This window comes from Blennius ocellaris (assembly GCF_963422515.1).
Source record: "Blennius ocellaris genome assembly, chromosome: 11".
NCBI lineage: Eukaryota > Metazoa > Chordata > Actinopteri > Blenniiformes > Blenniidae > Blennius > Blennius ocellaris.
In genome coordinates, this window is record NC_137660.1 from 29,019,355 (window position 1) to 29,041,562 (window position 22,208).

Here is a 22,208-nt window from a genome sequence, read left to right on the forward strand (position 1 = left end):
GATCGATTTCCTTCTTCTGAATGTTGATTAAAACAGTCGTGACAAAGACATTGAAACTATTCAGCATTCTACTGTTGATTTCAAGATACTTTTTGGGGTAAACTTGTATGACTAGCCATTTTGTAAAATTGACACAATCGTTCTGACCATAAAAAAAAGAGCACGTTTTATGTAGTTTCAATTAAAAAATCCATTCAGGATTTCGCCATTAATACAATGTCGATGGTTGGAAAATAAAAAAATAGTTACACAGTTTGCAGTTGCATTTAAAAGAAACTAAACTTAGATTTTTTTTCTTTAAGCCCATGATGAAAAGTCTCAACATTGATTTTCAACCTTTTTCCTCAAAGTGATTGAGTATTTTCTTTTTTTTTGTATTTTTACCTCAGATTATTTTTCCTTCCGTGGCCCTGATGCGCTTCCGTAAAATCTAGACAATTCATTTTACGTTTTTTTTCTCCATGGAAAAAAAAATCAACATTGATCTTTTACTCTCGGCATTAATTTTCAACGTCCTTCTCGAAGTGCTTTTTTTTAAACTTCCTTTTGGTTCTTTTTCACTGACACTAATACTCAGATACTAATACTAATACTAATACTAATACTAATACTAATACTAACACTAATACTAATACTAATACTCCTCCACGGTGTGACTGTGTCGAATTTAAACGATAAAAACAGCGGAAATAAATATAATTCTGTTTCTACCCGAACATTTTTCCTCAACGCACCCAATACTTGCATATGATTGGATGTCAACAACCAATGAGGGTGAAGTAAAACGATTGAGAGGCTCTCATTGGCTGGTCAGTCTTCACGAGGCCGTGAGGGAAGCACCTGATTGGCTGGGAGCGACTGTAATGGCCGCGGCCCGTGTCGCAGTCTGGGACGCTGCGCTGTTCGGTGGAATAAATGCGAGATAAAAACCTGAAAACGCCCGATTTCATCTCCCTAACGTGACATTTTGTTACGTCACTATGGCGACGCTGGTGTTGGACAACGGCGCGTACACCGCGAAGATCGGATACAGCCAGGAGAAAGTGAGGTGGGTGTTAGCTCGCCTGCTAACGGGCGATACGTGAAGCGCTTTTTGTTGCAATTTGAGCGATCGACCGATTGTTGCGCTGCGCAAACGGTGGATCCGCTATTTGCGCAAACATCCGTCGTTCGCGCAGCCTATCCAACCCGAACCAAGAGTAACTTGAAGTAGAAAGTACTCCCTAATCTATCACGTATCCCCCTCGCGCTACAGGAATACACAGTACTCTGGTGTACCGGAAGTGCTCCAGAAATATTTTGTGAAAAGCACTATGAGGGTTGTTGTGGTACTTATGAAAAGGTACTTTTACATATTCTGATCTGTGGTACTTTGAGGTACTTCATGAACTTTATATGCATGATATTTCAAACGGTACTCAAAAGGTGAAAGTACTTTTATTTATCATTCATATGCACCTTATTTTAAATGTTTGACTGTTTGCACAACTTTTTTAAACATATTTAAATACGTTTTTGTTTTTTTTTAATGCCTTTTACCGGTTGCTAAGCAACGACATTTCGTTGCCAGTTCCTCACTGTGATGTACTGTGCAATGACAATAAAGAAATTCTAAGTCTCTCTAAGTCTATTGGAATAATTTCTACGTGCAGAAACTGCATACACAGCGAGTGACGGTACATGCATCTTCAAAGAGAACCCAAATACAGAAATGAGCATTTGAAGCGTGAAGATCAAAGTGACAGAAACGTCTTCTCTCCGTCTCAGCGTCATCCCAAACTGCCAGTTTCGCTCCAAGACGTCCAGACTGAAAACCTTCACGGCCAACCAGCTGGACGAGATCAAGGACCCCTCCGGTCTCTTCTACATCCTCCCGTTCCAGAAGGTGAGCGAGCGAGCGGCTGAGCGCCGGGTGAAGCAAGCTCCGCCCCCCCCTCGCCGCGTTAACCCTCCGCTCCCCTCCGCAGGGCTACCTGGTCAACTGGGACGTCCAGAGGAAAGTGTGGGACCACCTGTTCGGGAAGGAGATGTTCAAGGTGCTTCGCGGTCGTCGTCGCCCCCGGAAACCGCCTGCTGCTCGTCCCTCGCCCTCCGCCGACCTCTGACCCCGCCGCGCTTCGCTCTCTGTCCCCCAGGTGGACTTTGCAGACACGAGCGTCGTCATCACCGAGCCGTACTTCAACTTCTCCTCCATCCAGGAGTCCATGACGGAGATCCTGTTCGAGGAGTACCAGTTCCAGTCTGCTCTCAGGATCAACGGTGAGGCGGTGGCGGTGCGTTGCCGTGCCGACGCTCTCTCCCGACGCCCCCTCCAACCTGTGTCTCTGTGCTGCAGCCGGCTCCCTCAGCGCTCACCACTACTTCCACACCAAACCCTCCGAGCTCTGCTGCCTGGTGGTCGACAGCGGCTTCTCCTTCACCCACATCGCCCCCTACTGCCGGAGCAAGAAGCTGCACGAGGGCATCCGCAGGTCAGGACGGGTTCAACCCGCAGTTTACCCCCCCCCCCCCCCCCCCCCCCACAGGGAAAAAAAACAAAAAAACCAGGCGCTAAACACGCCGTGTCTGATTGTCCTGCTGCAGGATCAACGTGGGAGGGAAGCTGCTGACCAACCACCTGAAGGAGATCATCTCGTACCGGTGAGGAGCTCGTCTGGCTGGAGGGTCTCCGGGTGAGCTCACCGGGTTAATGTGTGTGTGCGTGTGTGTGTGTGTCTCAGACAGCTGCACGTCATGGATGAAACACACGTCATCAACCAGGTGAAAGAAGACGTCTGTTACGTGTCCCAGCAGTTCTACAAGGACATGGAGGTCGCTCAGTAAGTGTGTGTATTGTGTGTGTGTTTTCTGACTGTTTGTGTGTGTGTGTTTTCTGACTGTGTGTGTGTGTGTTTTCTGACTGTGTGTGTGTGTGTTTTCTGACTGTGTGTGTTTTCTGACTGTATGTTGTGTGTGTGTGTGTTTTCTGACTGTGTTGTGTGTGTGTGTTTTCTGACTGTGTGTGTGTGTGTTTTCTGACTGTGTGTGTGTGTGTTTTCTGACTGTATGTTGTGTGTGTTTTCTGACTGTTATGTGTGTTTTCTGACTGTGTGTGTGTGTGTTTTCTGACTGTGTGTTGTGTGTGTTTTCTGACTGTGTGTTGTGTGTGTTTTCTGACTGTATGTTGTGTGTGTGTGTGTTTTCTGACTCTGTTTGTGTGTGTTTTCTGACTGTGTGTGTTTTCTGACTGTGTGTGTTTTCTGACTGTATGTTGTGTGTGTGTGTTTTCTGACTGTGTGTTGTGTGTGTGTGTGTTTTCTGACCGTGTGTGTGTTTTCTGACTGTTATGTGTGTTTTCTGACTGTATGTTGTGTGTGTGTGTGTTTTCTGACTGTATGTTGTGTGTGTGTGTGTTTTCTGACTGTGTGTGTGTGTGTGTTTTCTGACTGTGTGTGTGTTTTCTGACTGTGTGTGTGTTTTCTGACTGTGTGTGTGTGTGTTTTCTGACTATGTTGTGTGTGTGTGTTTTCTGACTGTGTGTGTGTTTTCTGACTGTGTGTGTGTGTGTGTGTTTTCTGACTGTGTGTGTGTGTTGCTGTCCAGGATGAAGGGGGAGGAGAACACGGTGATGAAGGATTACGTTCTTCCAGATTTCAGCTCCATTAAGAAAGGATTCTGTAAGGTGAGGAGAGAGAGAGACGGACTGTGGCGTCTTCACCTGACCAGAAGCCTCCGGAAGGAAAAGACGCCTTGTTAACTCTCTGTCTCTCTCTCCCTCTCTCCCTCTCTCTCTCGCTCTCTCGCTCGCCCTGCAGCCCCGGGAGGAGATGCTCTTCAGTGGAAAGTACAAGACGGGTGAGCAGATCCTGCGTCTGGCCAACGAGCGCTTCGCCGTCCCCGAGATGCTCTTCCACCCGTCGGACATCGGCATCCAGGAGATGGGAATCCCGGAGGCCATCGTGGACGCCGTGCAGGCGCTGCCCGAAGGTCTTTGCCGCCTCCGAATCGTAACGTGGAGACGCGCTCCGTCCCCTGGAGAGTCTCGCCTCCTGACGAATGTCCACCTGTCTTTTCTCAGAGATGCAGCCTCACTTCTACCAGAACATCGTGCTGACCGGAGGAAACACGCTGTTCCCGGGCTTCAGGGAGCGTCTGGAGGCGGAGCTCCGGTCCTTAGTCCCCGCCCACCTCCCCGTGTCCATCCTCCTGCCTCCCAAGTGAGACACGACCGCGTTCTTTCTTTCTTGGTCCGTCCTTTGTGAGTGTTGTGGACGAGTTAGAAGCAGCAGACGGTAGGACTGCGACTTCACAGATGAAGAAGAAGAAGAATCGGGGATGTTGAAAGCGGTGGGGGAAACGATGTAGATGGATAAGAACCAGTAGGTGGCGCTAATGCAACTACATGGTAACGTTAAACCCAAAAGAAGAACGGCCACCGAGAGAAACAAACATATCAAACAGACGGGAAAAAATGAACAAAACGACCTCGAGACAAAAACTAGTGAGATGGAGAAAGATGGACAGGATGCTAACGTGTGTGTGTGTGTGTGTGTGTGTGTGTGTGTGTGTGTGTGTGTGTGTGTGTGTGTCTGCAGTCCCCTGTGTTATTCGTGGGAGGGAGGGAAGCTGCTGGCTCACAACCCGGACTACGATGAGATGGTGGTGACTCGGGACGACTACGAGGAGAACGGTCACTGTATCTGCGAGGAGAAGTTCGACATCTGAAGGAGTTCAGACGTCGTCGGTACGGAAGTAAAACTGTGCCGTCGGATTCTGAATTCGAATTTCTAGCTCTCAATTTTTTTTTTACCATCGACATCAGACTTTGAATTTTAAAAACTGCCGAATTTCAAGTACGTGTCTTTTTTTTATTTGCTTCTGATTTTCAGAATTTTCTAAAAATATTTTCTAAAAATATTCAGTGTGTAAAAATTCAACGTGTCTAAAAATTCAACTGCACAAAAATTCAACTGCAAAAAAAACCAGCTGTAAAAACTGAACTTTTTTTGCAGCTGAATTTTTTTGCAACTTAATGTTTTTTGCAGCTGAATTTTTTAGCTTCTGATTTTGCTACAATATCTAAAAATATTCAGTGTGTAAAAATACAATATGTGTAAAAATTCAGCCGCAAAAAAAATTCAGCTGTACAAAATTGAACCGCAAAAAAAAAAATTCAGGTATGAAAAAAAATTCAATCGCAAAAAAAATTCAGCTGCGAAAAATTCAGCCGCAAAAGAAATTCAGCTGCAAAAAAAATTAAACTGCAAAAAAATTCAGCTGCAAAAAAAGTTCAGTTTTTACAGCTGTTTTTTTTTTTGCAGTTGAATTTTTGTGCGGTTGAATTTTTAGACACGTTGAATTTTTACACACTGAATATTTTTAGAAAATTCTGAAAATCAGAAGCAAAAAAAAAAAGATACGTACTTGAAATTCGACAGCTTTTAAAATTCAAAGTCTGATTTCGATGGGAAAAAAAAATTCTGAGTTAGAAATTCAAATTTAGAATCTGATGAGACAGTTTTACTTCCGTACCGGAGGTCCTCTGTTCGCCGTGTGGCGTAAGGACGCCACCTGGAGGTCAAACAGGAACCCCACCATCGGGATTTATCAGTTGGAGATCAGATTACAACTCTAGTCTGTGTTTGAAATTATGACGATGAATTCTGATACCCAGTATGAACCAAGCAGGAAAGAAGATGGATGAATGTGTACATTTCTTTTTGTTTTTTTATGTTTCATTTAAGTGTTTTTTGTTGTTGTTATTTTTGACTTGATATTTCTACATGGCGGCAGTGTCTCGGCTACAGACGTCGGAACAATTTGTAATAAAAAGAAAAACATTTCAATGTTTTGGCTCGTGTGAATCGAGTTGTTTTTGTGTGCCCGGATGTGTTATTGTGACGTTTTGTTGCACGTTAGTTGTAATTCTACTGAATTATTTATGTCGATTTCAAAAAGACTTCATTTTAAAATTTTACAGACTAATATTGAGGTTTATTCCATAAACCTTTTTAAACAACTTCAGCCATGTACAAAACATTGAATCACATTGGGAATTTTTAATCCTTGAAATACTGTTATTACTTAAGCCATATTTTCTATATATCAAATGATCGTTTCGTCTCAGATATGTCAAATATGAGCTAAAATGTGGAGTATGGTTTAATTTTATGAGCCATTTTTGAGTTGTTCCATGTTAATGATCGATTTTATGGAACAACTTGACCAGACTGCTATTTGAAGAGTTAAAATCCTGAAAGTCACTATTTTTTGAGGGGGTACATTTGTGAAGGGCTGATATCTCACAGATTTGTGGAGACAAATTACAAATTAAAATGTGTAGACCGATACAGAGGAATAATTTATCCAAATTATGCTGATTTTTTTTTCCCGGGCTGGTAAAAAAAACAAAACAAACAAACCTCGACGGTATTATTTCTTCGCCTCTAATTGGCCGACACGGGTCGCTATTGTCAAAATCAGCCAATCAGAGTTGAGGAGAGGGCGGGACATGACGTAGGGTTGCCGAACGTCACCGCGAAGTTGTGGCGGGAAGGAGACGGCTCGAGAAGATAGCCTCGTTAGCTTCAGCCAGAACTTCAAAACATCCAGAGGAGAAGCTGTTTGCGGTATTTACACTCGAATCCGGCCAATTCGGCGTCATTCTTAACCCACAAGTAACAGACGAGTGACTTTTTTCCCAGCTAAAAGCTAAATTTAGCCTTAAACAAGATGGCAGCAGAAAAAATGACAAGAGGCCGAAAACAGGTGAAGAAAAAACTGCCCGAGTTCGAGTTCACCGAAGAAAATGAGAAGAAAGGAATGAGCAGCTCGGAGGACGAACAAGTCAGACCAAGTGAGTTAACCAGCTTCGAGTTTTAAGTTTATTACCTTGTCATGACACAGGCCTGGAAGGTATAGTTGTGTGGCCGCCATCTTGGATGAGGACCCAGCGCTATCTGTGCTACAACAAAGAAACTCTTTAGAAGTTTCAATTTAAAAGTTATTATGGCACTATTTTGCTAGTCCGGCCCACTCACAATGATATTTGGCTGAATATAGATGTTGAACTAAAATGCCCTTCAGGTGAACAATGTATTTTGCCCTCCTGTGTGTTTTTTCTAACCTGCAGGGGGCGCTGTGACTTGCTGGCGCCGTGTTTAATTTTGTGTCCTGTCCACAGGAGAAACTCCCAAAGCGGCCAAAGCAGTGAAGAAGAGAGCAGCTCCGGAGGTTGACGAGCATGAGGCAGCTTGTGTCGTGGGGTAGGGCGCAGTTCATACATAAATAAAGTTGAGTTGAGTTATTTGGTTCCCAAAACACTGTAATCTTCCTACAATACCACATACAGTGAGCCAGTGTTCCCCTACAGTCGGTGCATTTTGGACATAGATCAGGAATGTTGCCGTTATATCTATGAAGATCTACCGGTGTCACATAGACTCGCATTCACCATTTAGATAGATAGATAGATAATTACTTTATCCATCCCCGAAGGGAAATTGTCTTGTTGCAGCAATCTGGTACATACGAATATTATAGAATAGTAATAAAAGTAAGAAATAAAAAAATAAAAATATCTGGGTATAAGACATAAAGTAAAACACAGAACGGAACATGGGCACTTAGAAATAAGACGAGATCAAAGCAAGATAAATAAATAGATAGTAAGGTGCAGTGGCAGAGCCATTAGAAGTAGGCATTATATAATAATAATAATAACAATAATTACAGATAATAACAGTATGAAAAACTGTATTAATCTGAGGCGTACATTAATACATGTGGTATGTGCAAAGTTACACGTAGCCCTCCACTCCTCCACAGATAAATCCATTGAATGCTTTATTAATTGGATTGTTGTTGTTGTTGTTGTTGCATGTGTCGTTCAGAGTTTCTCTCTGCTCTCCCGTGCAGGAACGAGGTTCATTCCATGGTGGAGACGTTCGGAGGTAAGTTCGGTGTCCCCGTGTTCCCTCTTTTCTGAACAGCGGCTCACGTCTTCCCGGCCGATCCCGTCGTTTTTGTGTTTTTTTTGGCTTCCAGCCAACTTCAGCAAGATGATGCAGGCCAAGAAGAAGCGGTTGGAGGCGATGACTAAAAGCTCCATGAAGGAGAGTCTGCACAAGGTGGAGCAGCTGTGGAACAACACGCACACTCAGAGGTGAAGTCAAGGAACTAAACGAGCTCCAACACGTCGGAGGAGAGAGAGAGAGAGAGAGGAGGTTGTTTGTTCCACCCAGATGTGTGACATGTGTGCAGGAAGACGGTGATCCAGCAGTTTTCCCAGAAGGTGACCTCGGCTCTGCAGGACTGGGAGACGGAGGCCCAGCGAGCCGCGGAGCAGGAGGAGACCTTCAACGTCAGTTGGTTTCATTTTAACGTCCCTCCGAACTTCATTCCTAATTACCTTTTTTATTAGCGGGAACATTCAAAGGTTACCCTAAAAAAAAACAGTGTTTTTCAACCGCTGCGCCGCGGCACACTGGTGATTCCGCGAGATCAAGTCAGGTGTGCCGTGGGAAATGATCCAATTTCACAGTTTTTTCTAAAAATAAATCATTTGCTCTCACTGTGCGCAGAAGAATTGCTCTGAGTCGAGATTCTTTCCTGCCAGCTGATCACCAGAGGCTTTTATTTTGACATGAACACACGCAACCGGAACTTCACAACACATTTCTCACTCCTGGTTGCATCACCAACATCCAACAAACCAAACTAGACGAATTAATGAACTCTCTGAACCGAGGAACAAAAACACAACACAAGCACAAACCAACACACACAACAACCCCGACAATAACCTCCGGCAACACATAACCTGAACTCCCATCATGCACTGCAGCAACCAACTCCGCGATCGCTTACAATACTCTTCACCACTAGAGGGCAGCACAGAACTTTGCCGGTGAAATGTAAAGTGACAGACGTCAGTGTGGTTCATCTCCACCTCCTGCTACCATCTTGTATCAAAGTACTGTGTCAGTGACAGTGATGGAGAAGTTTTTTGAAAACCAGGATCTCAGCTCTTCATCCATCAGGTCCAGGTTTCACACTGAGGGAGGCACTATTAAAAAAAGTCCTTGCTTTCTGGATTTACTGGATTCCTGGTGATAAAACTTTGATGAGAAAGACTTTATATTGTTAATAGAGGCTACAGAGTTTAACTTTTTAACATTCTCAGGTGGAGGTGTGCCTTCAGATGTTTCCAAACAAAAACAGTGTTCCTTCGCTCAAAAAGATTGAAAAACACTGGTTTAAACAATAAACACCATAATGTTACAATCTAGTAGTTATTGTATGTTCAGACCACTAGGGGGCGGAGTAGCACAGTACCACCAACTACTCTGGCAGTTTCCTATTAAAACCCATGTTTCTTCTAAGTTCACAACACTGGTTTTGTTCTAATGTCTCAGAGTGTTAAGACACAAATACATGATCTGTATTTGCAGTTTGCCTTGTTGAGCGTTTGTAGAGACATTAGAAACTCCCATGAGGTGAAAATGGGTCGTTTGTCTCTACTGAGCATGTGCAGAGCGACGAGTTACTGCGGCGTTTCCAGAAAGTCTCGTTTTATCGCGTCTCCACTGAGTTTTCTTAACAAGGTCCATTTTAGGAGGCGTTTCCAAAAAAGTGATGTTTCCAGTGGCTCCCAGCACCGTCGTCGTCGTCGTCGTTGTTGTTGTTGTTGTAAACAGGTTGATGTTTGTGTTGACAGAACCTGTTCAGGCAGAACCAGAAGCTGCTGCAGCAGCTCCGAGCCGCTCGGGACCAGAGGCTGAAGACGGTGCAGGAGCTGTACCAGCTGTTCGTCAAGGTCAGTGTCACGTCGCCCGGATGAATAAAGACCCGCCAGCGAAGGAGACGGGCGAGCTGAGAGGAGGAGGCGTCCGTGTGTCGCCCTCAGGAGATCGAGGACCTGGAGAAGAGCCAGCAGGCCTTCCTGCAGGGGGCGCAGCAGGACCTCAAGCAGCAGATGTCCGCCATGCACAAGAAGATCCTGGTGGACATGGTGGGGCTTCCTCATACTGTCTCCTGTCTCCTGTCTCCTCTCTCCTCTCTCCTGTCTCCTGTCTCCTGTCTCCTGTCTCCTTTCTCCTTTCTCCTGTCTCCTCTCTCTTTTCTCCTGTCTTCTGTCTCCTGTCTCCTTTCTCCTTTCTCCTGTCTCCTGTCTCCTCTCTCTTTTCTCCTGTCTTCTGTCTCCTGTCTCCTTTCTCCTTTCTCCTGTCTCCTGTCTCCTTTCTCCTTTCTCCTTTCACTTTTCTCCTCTCTCCTCTCTCCTCTCTCCTCTCTCCTCTCTCCTCTCTCCTCTCCTCTCTCCTCTCTCCTCTCTCCTGTCTCCTCTCTCCTCTCTCCTCTCTCCTTTCTCCTGTCTCCTCTCTCCTCTCTCCTCTCTCCTCTCTCCTGTCTCCTGTCTCCTGTCTCCTGTCTCCTCTCTCCTCTCTCCTCTCTCCTGTCTCCTGTCTCCTGTCTCCTGTCTCCCTTCTCCTCTGTCCTTTCTCCTTTCTCCTTTCTCCTGTCTCCTTTCTCCTGTCTCCTTTCTCCTGTCTCCTCTCTCCTGTCTCCTCTCTCCTTTCTCCTTTCACTTTTCTCCTCTCTCCTCTCTCCTCTCTCCTGTCTCCTTTCTCCTTTCTCTTTTCTCCTGTCTCCTTTCTCCTGTCTTCTGTCTCCTCTCTCCTTTCTCCTTTCTCCTCTCTCCTCTCTCCTTTCTCCTTTCTCCTGTCTCCTCTCTCCTTTCTCCTTTCTCCTTTCTCCTTTCTCCTTTCTCTTTTCTCCTGTCTTCTGTCTTCTGTCTCCTTTCTCCTTTCTCCTCTCCTACACGCTTCTGGTGTTAGGAAGCTTCCTAAAGGAGCTAAGGAAAGGTGTTAGGAGGCTTCCTAAAGGAGCTAAGGAAAGTTCCTAAAGGAGTTAAGGAAAGGTGTTAGGAGGCTTCCTAAAGGTGTTAGGAGACTTTCTAAAGGTGTTAGGCGACATCCTAAAGGTGTTTGGAGACTTCCTAAAGGAGATAAGGAAAGGTGTTAGGAGACTTTCTAAAGGTGTTAGGAGACTTCCTAAAGGAGCTAAGGAAAGGTGTTAGGAGGCTTCCTAATGGAGTTAAGGAAAGGGGTTAGGAAGCTTCCTAAAGGAATTAAGAAAAGATGTTAGGATGCTTCCTAAAGGAGTTCAGGAAAGGTGTTAGGAGGCTTCCTAAAGGAGTTCAGGAAAGGTGTTAGGAGGCTTCCTAAAGGAGCTAAGGAAAGGTGTTAGGAGACTTCCTAAGGGAGCTAAGGAAAGGTGTTAGGAGACGTCCTGAAGAACATTTGATTGACACTTCCAGGAGCCATTCACACTGGATCACATCACATCCATCAGCAGAGGAAGCTGTCATAAAGGGGGCGGGGCTTAGAGGCTAGACATTTCTATTGGCTGCAGGATTAGGACACGCCCCTAACACGGAGGAAAAACTTCTTATTTAAAAATAATCTTATTTGTTCTGATGTTTGTTAACTTATTCATCAGTGTGTCTCCATTTATTTTGTTTTCTTTGTTTGTTTACTTGTTTGTTGTTGTGTACCTCCAGCACCAGCAGGACGTTGCCGAGTTCCGCAAGTCCATCCACTCCATGTTCTTCTAGCCCGACTGTTTCCACGGCAACGACTCCCGGCGGTTTGGGAGCCACATTGTTTCCTGTGGAGGGTTGCCATGGTTACGTCTATTGTTTGAATTCACAGCTTTTCGCTCCGTCGCTGAATGTTTCTAACTTTAAAGATGGTTCCGTCGCGTTCCGACAGGAAGACTGAATAAAGCCCATCGTTCCACAACATCCTGTTTTGCTTTGATGCGTTAAAAGACTCAAATATTCAGTTTAGGAGCAGAAAACACACTAAAAGTTTTAGAAGAACAGCAACGATCAGTTGGTGGAAATATTTCTAATACCTGCGAGGAGCTGTGAGAGCAGTAGTAATACTGCAAAGATGTGACTTGTTGTTAAAGGATGAGATAACTGAGGTTGAATTATTCTGAAGATCAATAAAATAAACATTTCAGTTGGTTGAAGTACAAACGTGGGAGGAAATAAAGATTCAGTGAACGTGCTACAAAAATGCGTCATTAGTATTCCGAAGACAAAGGAAATCTGCGGAAGAGAAGTTGACAATTTCAATAAAAAAAAAATAAGTTGACAGTTAAATGGAGAATAGAATGAATACATATTTCATATTTATGAGCAGGACAAACCTCCATTTCCAAACACAATTCTGTAGAAAAAGTAGAAAAGTAATTCATTTCAACAGTTTCATTTATTATTAATTGTTTATCCTAACATAAAGCGATATTAGAAATTGTGTAATGAGGCTTTATCGCTGACAGGTGTGTTTTTAGAGGCCATTTAAAGAAATACAAAATTAAAATGAATAGTATATATTTTGTATAGTAATTGCACCCCATGTATTATAAAACAGCTACAAGTGAGCCATTTCTAATTTGTACAATTGGAGAAGTGATCAATGAATGTTATGCATAATATTGACAATTCCTGCAGTATTTACAGTATGAACCTGCAGTACCAGTCGATGTCCATCGGGGGGCGCTGTGGCGCCTCCGCGCTCTTCAACCCTGACTTTCCACCTTTTTGTCCCTGCGGGCGCTCCGTCGTGGCGGGTTCTTATTACCTGAAGGCGGACTAAAAACAAAACCCATTTTCTCTCGTTTTTCTCCCTTTTCGCTCCGTTAAGCGCACCTTTCGGTAAGTCCAACCCTCGTGCCACACAAACGCTGCATTTTCCGGAGAGTTTCCGACGTGTTTCGTGCCGTTTTTCACTATTTTTAAACTTTTTTATCGATGCTAACTTTGCACTGAGCCGAAGCTAGCGGCGACTGTTAGCTGCTTGATATTAAACTAGTTTAAACGGATGACGCTTTAAACTAAAGCTGGTTGTTCTTAACTAGTTCAAACGGATGAAGCTTAAACTAAAACCTGGTTGGATGTTAATGAGTATAAACCAATGGAGCTCTGAAATGAACTTATTCACTGACTAATTGCTTCAAAGCTCCTCCAGCCTTAATAAACTACTGCCAATAGGACTGAGGACAAACTGTCCACAAACGTCCAGTTTTACACCATAAAGTCGCTTTTTTTTTAGGCGTTTCGAAGTCTCGAGACAACTTTCCAGCAGACATCTCGCATTGATAATGACAGTCTTCATTTGGAGTCACAGTACTGAGCAAGACTGGTTTGTTTACTTTCACCTAATCTGGGAATAATTGGTCCAGTAACTTGTTCTGATCTGTCAAACTGGATCAAACAATCCTGGAAATGTTCTATCTTTGTTTAACTGACTTCAAAACACTTGCACGTGTCAACATAACAATATAAGAGACGCACAATATAATGTATAATCCGGATGAAGTGTGCCTGGGTATGTGATGGAGGGACGGGACGGGGGGGGGGGTCAAAGGTCATCCAGGTATATGTTGATGAGGCCTGTACCAGAAGAAAGGATAAATGTAATACCGTAGCATCTGCCAGACAAATACACTAAAGAATGGCTATTCAGGATTTTAATCTGAATCAGCGGAGATTATGAAAAACATGCAGAAAGAGAAATTCAGAAAAGTATGAAAAAGGAGGATAAAGTAAAAACCTATTGTTTAATGGAAGGTCTGAGCAGGTCATTCGGTAAAATCAGGTCATAATAATCAGGTAATGGGTTTTATGGTCTGATTTCAAAGGAAGTTTGTTTCACGTGGACAGTGTAGGAACTAAAAGCTGCTTCACCTTGTTTCTTCGGACTCTGGGACCATCGCAAACCTCTTCCTGACGACGTCACCGGTCTGGATGGTTGATAGCTTTATGGTATATAAAGTAAATCTTGAGGCCCGAATCCATTCAAAGCTTTAATGAGCAGAACTCAGATTGTGAAGAAGAGACGGTTGTTCTGATGCACTGAGCAGCTTGGACAGCCTCCGTCCTCCCACGACCACCGTCAGGACCAAGACCAGCTACAACCAACTCCACCACCTTCCACATAGTTCTATTGAATGAAGAGCTGGAAGTTTAAAAAAAAAAAAGTTTAAGTTCATCTGTGACAAAGAAAATTGCAAAGCCTTTTGTTTCCCCCCTCTGAGGTGCGTTTGTTTTTGTTTGTTGGTGTCTCCAGCTGCCGCCATGGAGGAGGTGACTCGCCTGGTGTCCACCGGGGACCTGGTGAAGGTCTGGGACGCCGCTTCCATGATGCAGCTGGAGCAGTTTAACCCTCATAGCAGCAGCCACCCGGTGGCCCGGGCCTGCTGGAGCTCCAACAGTATCCTGCTGACGGGGCGTCCCTTCTGTCTGGGCTCAGGGTGGGTTTGGTGTGTGTTGGGTATGCGTTTTGTGTGAGTTGGGTGTGTGTTCAGTCTGTGTTGAGTGGGTTCAGGGTGTGGGTTGAGTGGGTTCAGGGTGTGTGTTGGGTGTGTGTTCAGTCTGTGTGTGTTCAGGGTGTGGTTGGTGTGTGTGTTGGGTGTGAGTTGTGTGTGTTGATTGTGAGTTTGGTGTGGGTTTTGTGTGTGTTGGGTGTGTGTTGAGTGTGACTGGTGTGAGTTGAGTGTGTGTTGGTGTGTTGAATGTGTGTTGGTGTGTGTTGAGTGTAACTTTGGTGTGTGTTGAGTATGACTTTGGTGTGTGTTGGGTGTGAGTTGAGTGTGTGTTGGTGTGTGTTAGGTATGTGTTGAGTATGACTTTGGTGTGAGTTGAGTGTGTGTTGGTGTGTGTTGAGTGTGACTGGTGTGAGTTTGGTGTGTGTTGGGTGTGTGTTTGGTCTGTGTTCAGTGTGTGTTGGGTGTGAGTTGAGTGTGTGTTGGTGTGTGTTAGGTGTGAGTTGAGTGTGTGTTGAGTATGACTTTGGTGTGAGTTGAGTGTGTGTTGGTGTGTGTTGAGTGTGACTGGTGTGAGTTTGGTGTGTGTTGGGTGTGTGTTTGGTCTGTGTTCAGTGTGTGTTGGGTGTGTGTTGAGTGTGACTGGTGTGAGTTGAGTGTGTGTTGGGTGTGTGTTGAGTGTGTGTTGCTGGTCCCACTCCTCCTTGACCCTCTCAGATCAGTACCTGGTGACGTCCAGCAGCAGCGGGGACAAACTGGTTCTGTCCAGTTTGAAGTCGTCTCCCGTCCCTGTGATGGAGCTGGCTGACGGAGTGAGTCTGCACCGTCACACCCATCCAACTGACGCACGTATTTATTTATTTATCTGTTTATTTGAGCAGTATACATTCTGCTTTTTGTAAAATGTAAAATGACATGTTAATCTGGTACAGAAAGAGCAAAACATCAACAAAAGAGAACGTATTACATTGCAAACAGCTTTATTAACACACACACACACACACACACACACACACACACACACACACACACACACACACACACACACACTTAAGTTGATCCCACTTCTCCCCCTAATGACGATGCATTTCTTCCCCTCTATATTTCCAAAGTCTTTTGTTTGTATTTATATTTGAACTCCATCTCCAATCTGTTCCACAATTATACACCTTTAACCGTCGGGATCAAACTTCTACTACGTTTCTGAGTCCTAAAGTTTTAATTCCTCACGTGTTTCATAACGGCCAGGACCATGTGGGAACCTCCTTTGTATTTGTCTTGGTAACAATCTGTAACTTGCTTTATGTAACATCTGTACTGCTTGGAACTCGATGATGTCACAAAGCTTCATGAGCTTTGATTTTTAAAAAGAATGAGTTTGTGTGGTCCAGAAACCTTCATGAATTTATCCAATAGCTCTTTTTTATTTTTTGCGACATTGCTACTGGTTGTACTGTGTTTTTATAAGTACTAGACGCACGAGGAGACGTATATCTATATATGCGATCGGCTGACCGGCCGAGTGTTTCTCTTCTCCGTCCAGAAAAAGCAGACGTGCGTGTGTCTGAGCTCGTCCTCTCAGTTCATGGTCAGCGGCGGTCTGGACCACTGCGTCCACATCTGGGACCTGAAGACCAAGCGGCTGCTGCGCTCCCTCAAGGTAAGGCGTTGAGCCCAGGCTCCGCCCCCAGGCTCCGCCCCCAGGCTCCGCCCCCCCCTCCTTCCCCACCGTGACATGACGGTGCCGGTCCGCTGTCGCCACAGGACCACACGGACGACGTGACCTGCGTGACCTTCAGCGCCACCGACTCCTGCGTGGCGTCCAGCTCGCTGAGCGGCGACGTGGTGCTGCACAGTATGACCACCCACCTGTCCAGCAGGCCGCTGGCGCCCGCCAACCCCTCGGTGAGACGCTTCGTCTTTGTTTGGCGACGGGTCGGAGGCACGGCGCCGCCGACTCCGCCGCCGCGTTGACCCGTCGCGGCGTGTTTCAGGCGGTGCAGGAGGTGCGGTTCTCGGCGGTGAAGCGCTCCCTGCTGGGCAGCTGCTCCATCGGCGGCACGGTGGTGCTGTGGGACTCCAACACCCAGAAGGCGCTGCACGCCTTCGACTCCGCCCACAAGGCGCCGAGCTGCGGCCTGGCCTTCTCGCCCAACAGCGACCTGCTGGTGGTCAGCGTGGGCCTGGACAAGAGGGTGGTGTGCTACGACACGGCGAGCGGCGCGTGAGTGGGCGGCGCCCGACACCCGACTTCTTCTACTGTCGTTCCACTTTGACTGGCCTTTAAAAAAAAAAAAAAAAATGTAAATTAAAAAATGCGCAGTAGGAATGAAGCAGAAAAGATTCACACACTAATTAATTAGATTAATTCAGTTTTAATCGTCATTGCAGCTTTAAAAAAAAAAAATCAATTGATTGACGTTTACACCGTCAAGTGAAAACATCATTTTTACCTTTTTGTCTCGGAAAAGTTTCACATTTATACGTTTTGAAAACATTATCCGTATCGCTACGGTGACCGTCAAAGTAAAACCACCAAGTTGGATTGTTATTACAGTGACTGTCAAAATAAAACCACCTTGTTGGATTGTTATTACAGTGACTGTCAAAATAAAAGCACCAAGTTGGATTGTTATTACACTGACTGTCAAAATAAAACCACCAAGTTGGATTGTTATTACAGTGACTGTCAAAATAAAACCACCAAGTTGGATTATTACAGTGACTGTCAAAATAAAACCACTACATTGGATTGTTATTACAGTGACTGTCAAAATAAAACCACCAAGTTGGATTGTTATTACAGTGACTGTCAAAATAAAACCACTACATTGGATTGTTATTACAGTGACTGTCAAAATAAAACCACTACATTGGATTGTTATTACAGTGACTGTCAAAATAAGGTTTCCTATTTCACTTTAAGTGTTTGTCGCGTCAGAATGTCTCCTGGACCCAGAGGTGAACCCTGAGGAACGCCAAAATAAAACGTCACCGACGAGGATTTTCGCAGCCGATCGATCAGACAGATGCGACCGAATTAAATTCAAGAGAAGAAGAAAAAATGGCACTAGCGTGCCTGCAGACTGGTCTACCGCGTGTCCGTCCCTCGGGGACGTCTTGCAGGACCCCGTACATGGTGTCCCCGTGTGTGTCCGTCCCCTCAGCGTCCTGCAGTCCATCCGTGTGGACGGCCCCCTGACCGCCGTGGACTTCATGCCGGACGGCGTGGGCCTGGCGGTCGGCAGCACGCGGGGCTCCATCTACCACTACGACCTGAGGAACTCCAGCGCCCCCACCAGGGTCACCGTGGCCCACAACACCTCCGTCACCTGCCTGCGCTTCCACAACGCCACCCGGCACAAGGTGACGCCGCGACCGCTAACCGCTAGCCGCCAAAGAGCTAACTGCAAGCCGCCAAAGAGCTAACCACTAGCCGCCAAAGAGCTAACCGCTAGCCGCCACGGCTAACCGCTGGTCGCTGAGCTAACCGCTAGCCGCCACGGCTAACCGCTTGCCGCCGAGCTAACCGCTAGCCGCCACGGCTAACCGCTTGCCGCCGAGCTAACTGCTAGCTACAACTCGTTACAACTACGGCGATCGAAAGGTAATCTATTACTTTTTTCCTTCGGTCGCCACGTGACCCCGATCGTATCGTCTTCTCCCCCCTCAAGTCCAGTAAATCCGCCGCCACGAAGATCTCCAGCATCAAGAGGTCCTCCTCCAGACAGCCCAGGAGCCAATCGGAGCCCGCCCGCAGCCCAGGCCCCGCCCCCAACAGGCAGGTGACCAGCGCAGGTGAGTTGAGGAGGAAACTTCCCTTGTTTCAGCTGTCGCACGTTTAACGGCTTAAAGCCGCGGGACGTCTTTGAGAGTTCGTGGCGTCCGGCAGGAGGCGTCGGTGCTGAAGCGCCGAGTCGGGAGGCCGAAGGTCAGCCGGGGGCGGAGCTTCCCGTCGTCATGGAGAAGTTCGGCCACGTCGGACGGAACAGCTTGGACATCTTCTCTCCCGTCCGCGAAGGTCGGTCCTCCGAGTCCCTGGTTACTCGGCATCAAATGACTGTCTACACACCCTGTGACTCCGCCCCCTCTCTCTCTCTCTCTCTCTCTCTCTCTTCCTCTTCTCATTGGTCCAGAGCCCAGGGCTTCGGCCGGGGACACGCCCTCCGGACGAGCGCACGGTACGCCGGGGTGGTCTCCTCGCGGTGCGACGTGGGCCCCACCCGCCGTCGGACTCGCCCCTCAACGTTGTCTTTGTCTCCATAGCAACCAGCGGCGACGCGGCGGTCAGGGACGCGGAGGCGCCGCCGCTCTCGGGCCGAGGCAGTCTGGACATCTTCTCCCCCAGCAGAGACGGTCAGAGACACAAACGACGGGCGAGTCTTGTTGCCTTGACGTCGTCTTGACGCCGCCCGCCTCCTTTCAGACTCTCACAGGAGGACGCCGCTGGGGACGCCGCTGATGGCCGGACGCTCCTACACCCCCACGCCCGTCTTCCCGTCGCCTCTCACCATCAAGGAGGAGGAGCCTGTCGGCGCCGCTGCCAGTGAGGCAGGCGACTCCGGAAAGGTTGAGGCACGCCGCCGTGGCGCCGCGACACGCAAAAGTTTGAGGGTTTTGTTTGTTTTCCTCACTGGCGCCTCCCGACGCGTCTCTTCAACAGTCCGACAAAACCAGCAGCTCCGGCCAGGAGGACGGCGAGACCCCGCCCCCCGCCACACAGCACGCCAATCGCGGTCTACAGCCTGCGCCGCCCTTCTTCACCCCGGAGCCCGGCCCCCGCCGGGCCAACGGGGCCCTGCCTCAGCTGGTCTACGACTCCCCGGCGCAGGAAGCTCCGCCCACCGCCTCCGCAGGTAGAGAGGAGCTTCGTTTCCCCCCTGGACGTGGTGCGTTCACTGTCCTCCTCTGGCAGTGGGACGGCAGAGTGTCCGCGGTGCGTTCACTGCCCTCCTCTGACAGTGGGACAGCAGAGTGTCCGCGGTGCGTTCACTGCCCTCCTCTGGCAGTGGGACAGCAGAGTGTCCGCGGTGCGTTCACTGCCCTCCTCTGACAGTGGGACAGCAGAGTGTCCGCGGTGCGTTCACTGCCCTCCTCTGACAGTGGGACAGCAGAGTGTCCGGGGTGCGTTCACTGTCCTCCTCTGACAGTGGACAGCGGAGTGTTCGTGGTGCGTTCACAGTCCTGCTGTGGCAGTGGGACAGCGGAGTGTCCGCGGTGCGTTCACCGCTCTCCTCTGACAGTGGGACAGGAGAGTGTCCACGGTACGTTCACTGCCCTCCTCTGGCAGTGGGACGTCACCCCTTGTCCCCGTGTGTCCCTCAGGTCCCTCGGTGACGGCGGCCGCCTCGTGTCTCTCCCAGAACATCGCCGCCGTGGTGGAGCAGGGAGCCGCCGCCCCCATGACCTCCCTGCAGATCCACTTCATCCAGAACATGATCCACGACAGTCTGGAGGACTTCAGGTCCGTCCCCCTGACCTCTGACCCCTGACCCGTGGGACGTTCAGGGTCTCGGTACAAACTACTTCCTGTACTGACCGACTTGTCTGTTGGTGTTGCGTTCAGGGACAAGTGTCACCAGGACGTCATCAACCTCCAGGTGGAGATGGTCCGACAGTTCTACATCCAGCTGGTAGGAACCGCCGCTACTTCCTGTCTGCTCTTACTCTTCATCAGTACTCAAGAGAAGGTACTCATCAGTGCTCAAGAGCAGGTACTCTTCGTCAGTACTCAAGAGAAGGTACTCTGGATCAGTACTCGGGGCAGGTACTCTTCATCAGTACTCGGGAACAGGTACTCTTCATCAGTACTCAGAGCAGGTACTCTTCATCAGTACTCGGGGCAGGTACTCTTCATCAGTACTCAGAGCAGGTACTCTTCATCAGTACTCGGGAGCAGGTACTCTACGTCAGTACTCAAGAGCAGGTACTCGTCATCAGTACTCGAGAGCAGGTACTCGTCATCAGTACTCGGGGCAGGTACTCTGCATCAGTACTCGGGGCAGGTACTCTTCATCAGTACTCGGGGCAGGTACTCTGCATCAGTACTGGGAGCAGGTACTCTTCATCAGTACTCGGGGCAGGTACTCTTCATCAGTCCTCAAGAGCAGGTACTCTTCATCAGTACTCAGAGCAGGTACTCTTCATCAGTACTCAGGGGCAGGTACTCTTCATCAGTACTCAGGGGCAGGTACTCTTCTTCAGTACTTGGGAGCAGGTACTCTTCATCAGTACTCAGGGGCAGGTACTCTTCACCAGTACTCGGGAGCAGGTACTCTTCATCAGTACTCAGGGGCAGGTACTCTTCATCAGTACTTGGGAGTAGGTACTCTTCATCAGTACTCAGGGGCAGGTACTCTTCTTCAGTACTTGGGAGCAGGTACTCTTCATCAGTACTCGGAGCAGGTACTTCTCTTGTAGTCCAACTACTGGTGTCACATGTCTGAAAGCCTTAGAACTAGTTAATCTTTCAAGTCACTGCAAAAGTAACTAGGTACTCTTGAGTTGTTTATCCATCCAGAGTTTTAAGTAAAGAGTTAGTTAGTTAGTAAAGAGTTACAGCACCGAGTACTGAGCCCTGAGGAACGCCACTGATGCTGTCGTCAGCTGATCAGAAACCAAACAGTCCACTTTGTTCAAGTTACTAGTGGCTCAGATTAAAAATCATGAAGTTACTAGTTACCGAGTAACTAGTTACTTGATAAAGTTAATGGTGCGTGTGTGTGTGTGTGTGTGTTTCAGAACGAGATTCACTCTCTGGTAGAGAAATACTCTGTGAACGAGTCTCTGCTGGAGGAGATCGAGAAGCTGAGGGAGGAGAACCGCCAGCTGAGGGCCAACTACTGACTGTGTGTGTGTGTGTGTGTGTGTGTGTGTGTGTGTGTGTGTGTGTGTGTGTGTGTGTGTGTGTGTGTGTGTGTGTGTGTGTGTGTGTGTGTGTGTGTGTGTGTGTGTGTGTGTGTGTGTGTGTGTGTGTGTGTGTGTGTGTGTGTGTGTGTGTGTGTGTGTGTGTGTGTACGTACTGTAATTTAAAGATGTGCAGTTTCTGCAGCTCCTGTTTTTGTTTATAAAAAGAAAACATTTTGTGTAAAAACGAAATAAAGTAAAGAAATCCGACGTCTCCTGGTCCTAAAAGTTTCTCCATCAAAGGTCAGCAGTTCTGGTTTATTATTAATCTTTAGGTCAAATGAAACATTTTCAATCAATCAAATAAGACCTTTTATGTAGTATAATGAAAGTAAAATATATTTTAGAGCTTTCAAAGTAAAATGATGGCATCATGACAAACCTGGCATCTAAAAATGTAAAATATTTTCAAGAATCTATTTTGTATCTGTAAATCTGCCAGTTGACAAATTAAATGAGATATTTAAAGTTTCCTTGTGAAAATTACTTTTTTAATATATTAACACGCTCCCTCTGTGTTGATTTGGCCTTTATGTCATTGTGAGCAAGTGTTTCCTGACAAATACCTCATAATCCCCCGGTAACAAACAGTTAATCTGTTGTGATTCACTTTTTAAGCCGCAAAGTGTATTTGGGGTCGCGCTACTTCCGGTAGTGCGCATGCGCAGACGGTCCGCCACGGTGAGAGGGGGGGAACTATCTTTACACGAGTTGTACTCTTTGTTTACCTGTTAGCCGCTGCTAACACTTAGCTCATTAAAGTGTAATATCAAAACGGTTCCCCCAGTGTTGATTCGTTTCATACTGGCGTGTCGAGGTTTTCCTAACAGGCACATAATCCCCGATAACAAATGATAAATCTATTAATCACTTTTTGAGTCCGCGTTTCGTTTTTTACGCTGGGTCCTTTTGCGGTTGTGTCGTACTGCGCATGCGCTAACATTCCGCCTTGGTGAAGGGGGGTGGGAACCATCTCGACAGGTGTCGAT

At 47.1% G+C, this 22,208-nt stretch overlaps 3 protein-coding genes across 3 annotated transcripts; all 3 read left to right on the top strand.

The window, feature by feature from the left end:
• The first annotated feature begins 872 nt into the window (after positions 1-872).
• actr6 (actin related protein 6) lies at positions 873-5,812 on the top strand. Its single transcript, XM_080505251.1, has 11 exons — positions 873-1,048; positions 1,768-1,885; positions 1,968-2,036; positions 2,136-2,259; positions 2,336-2,471; positions 2,584-2,640; positions 2,721-2,819; positions 3,583-3,661; positions 3,795-3,966; positions 4,058-4,196; positions 4,575-5,812. The coding sequence occupies exons 1-11, from the start codon at positions 981-983 to the stop codon at positions 4,702-4,704; spliced, it is 1,191 nt and encodes a 396-aa protein (XP_080361377.1). The 5' UTR covers positions 873-980; the 3' UTR covers positions 4,705-5,812.
• Positions 5,813-6,711: 899 nt separating this feature from the next.
• Positions 6,712-9,828, top strand: sycp3 (synaptonemal complex protein 3; the record flags this gene model as incomplete). The annotated part of the gene is made up of 6 exons (XM_080504818.1): positions 6,712-6,835; positions 7,163-7,244; positions 7,897-7,931; positions 8,026-8,143; positions 8,242-8,341; positions 9,698-9,828. 6 exons carry the CDS (start codon positions 6,712-6,714, stop codon positions 9,818-9,820), a joined length of 582 nt encoding a protein of 193 aa, XP_080360944.1. The 3' UTR covers positions 9,821-9,828.
• Positions 9,829-12,599: 2,771 nt separating this feature from the next.
• On the top strand, positions 12,600-21,429 carry nedd1 (NEDD1 gamma-tubulin ring complex targeting factor). Its single transcript, XM_080504350.1, has 16 exons — positions 12,600-12,703; positions 14,118-14,261; positions 15,031-15,125; positions 15,857-15,973; positions 16,078-16,218; positions 16,308-16,537; positions 17,481-17,679; positions 17,988-18,111; positions 18,206-18,334; positions 18,450-18,494; positions 18,580-18,669; positions 18,740-18,882; positions 18,977-19,169; positions 19,639-19,777; positions 19,880-19,946; positions 21,055-21,429. Exons 2-16 carry the CDS (start codon positions 14,126-14,128, stop codon positions 21,157-21,159), a joined length of 1,953 nt encoding a protein of 650 aa, XP_080360476.1. The 5' UTR covers positions 12,600-12,703; positions 14,118-14,125; the 3' UTR covers positions 21,160-21,429.
• Positions 21,430-22,208: the final 779 nt, after the last annotated feature.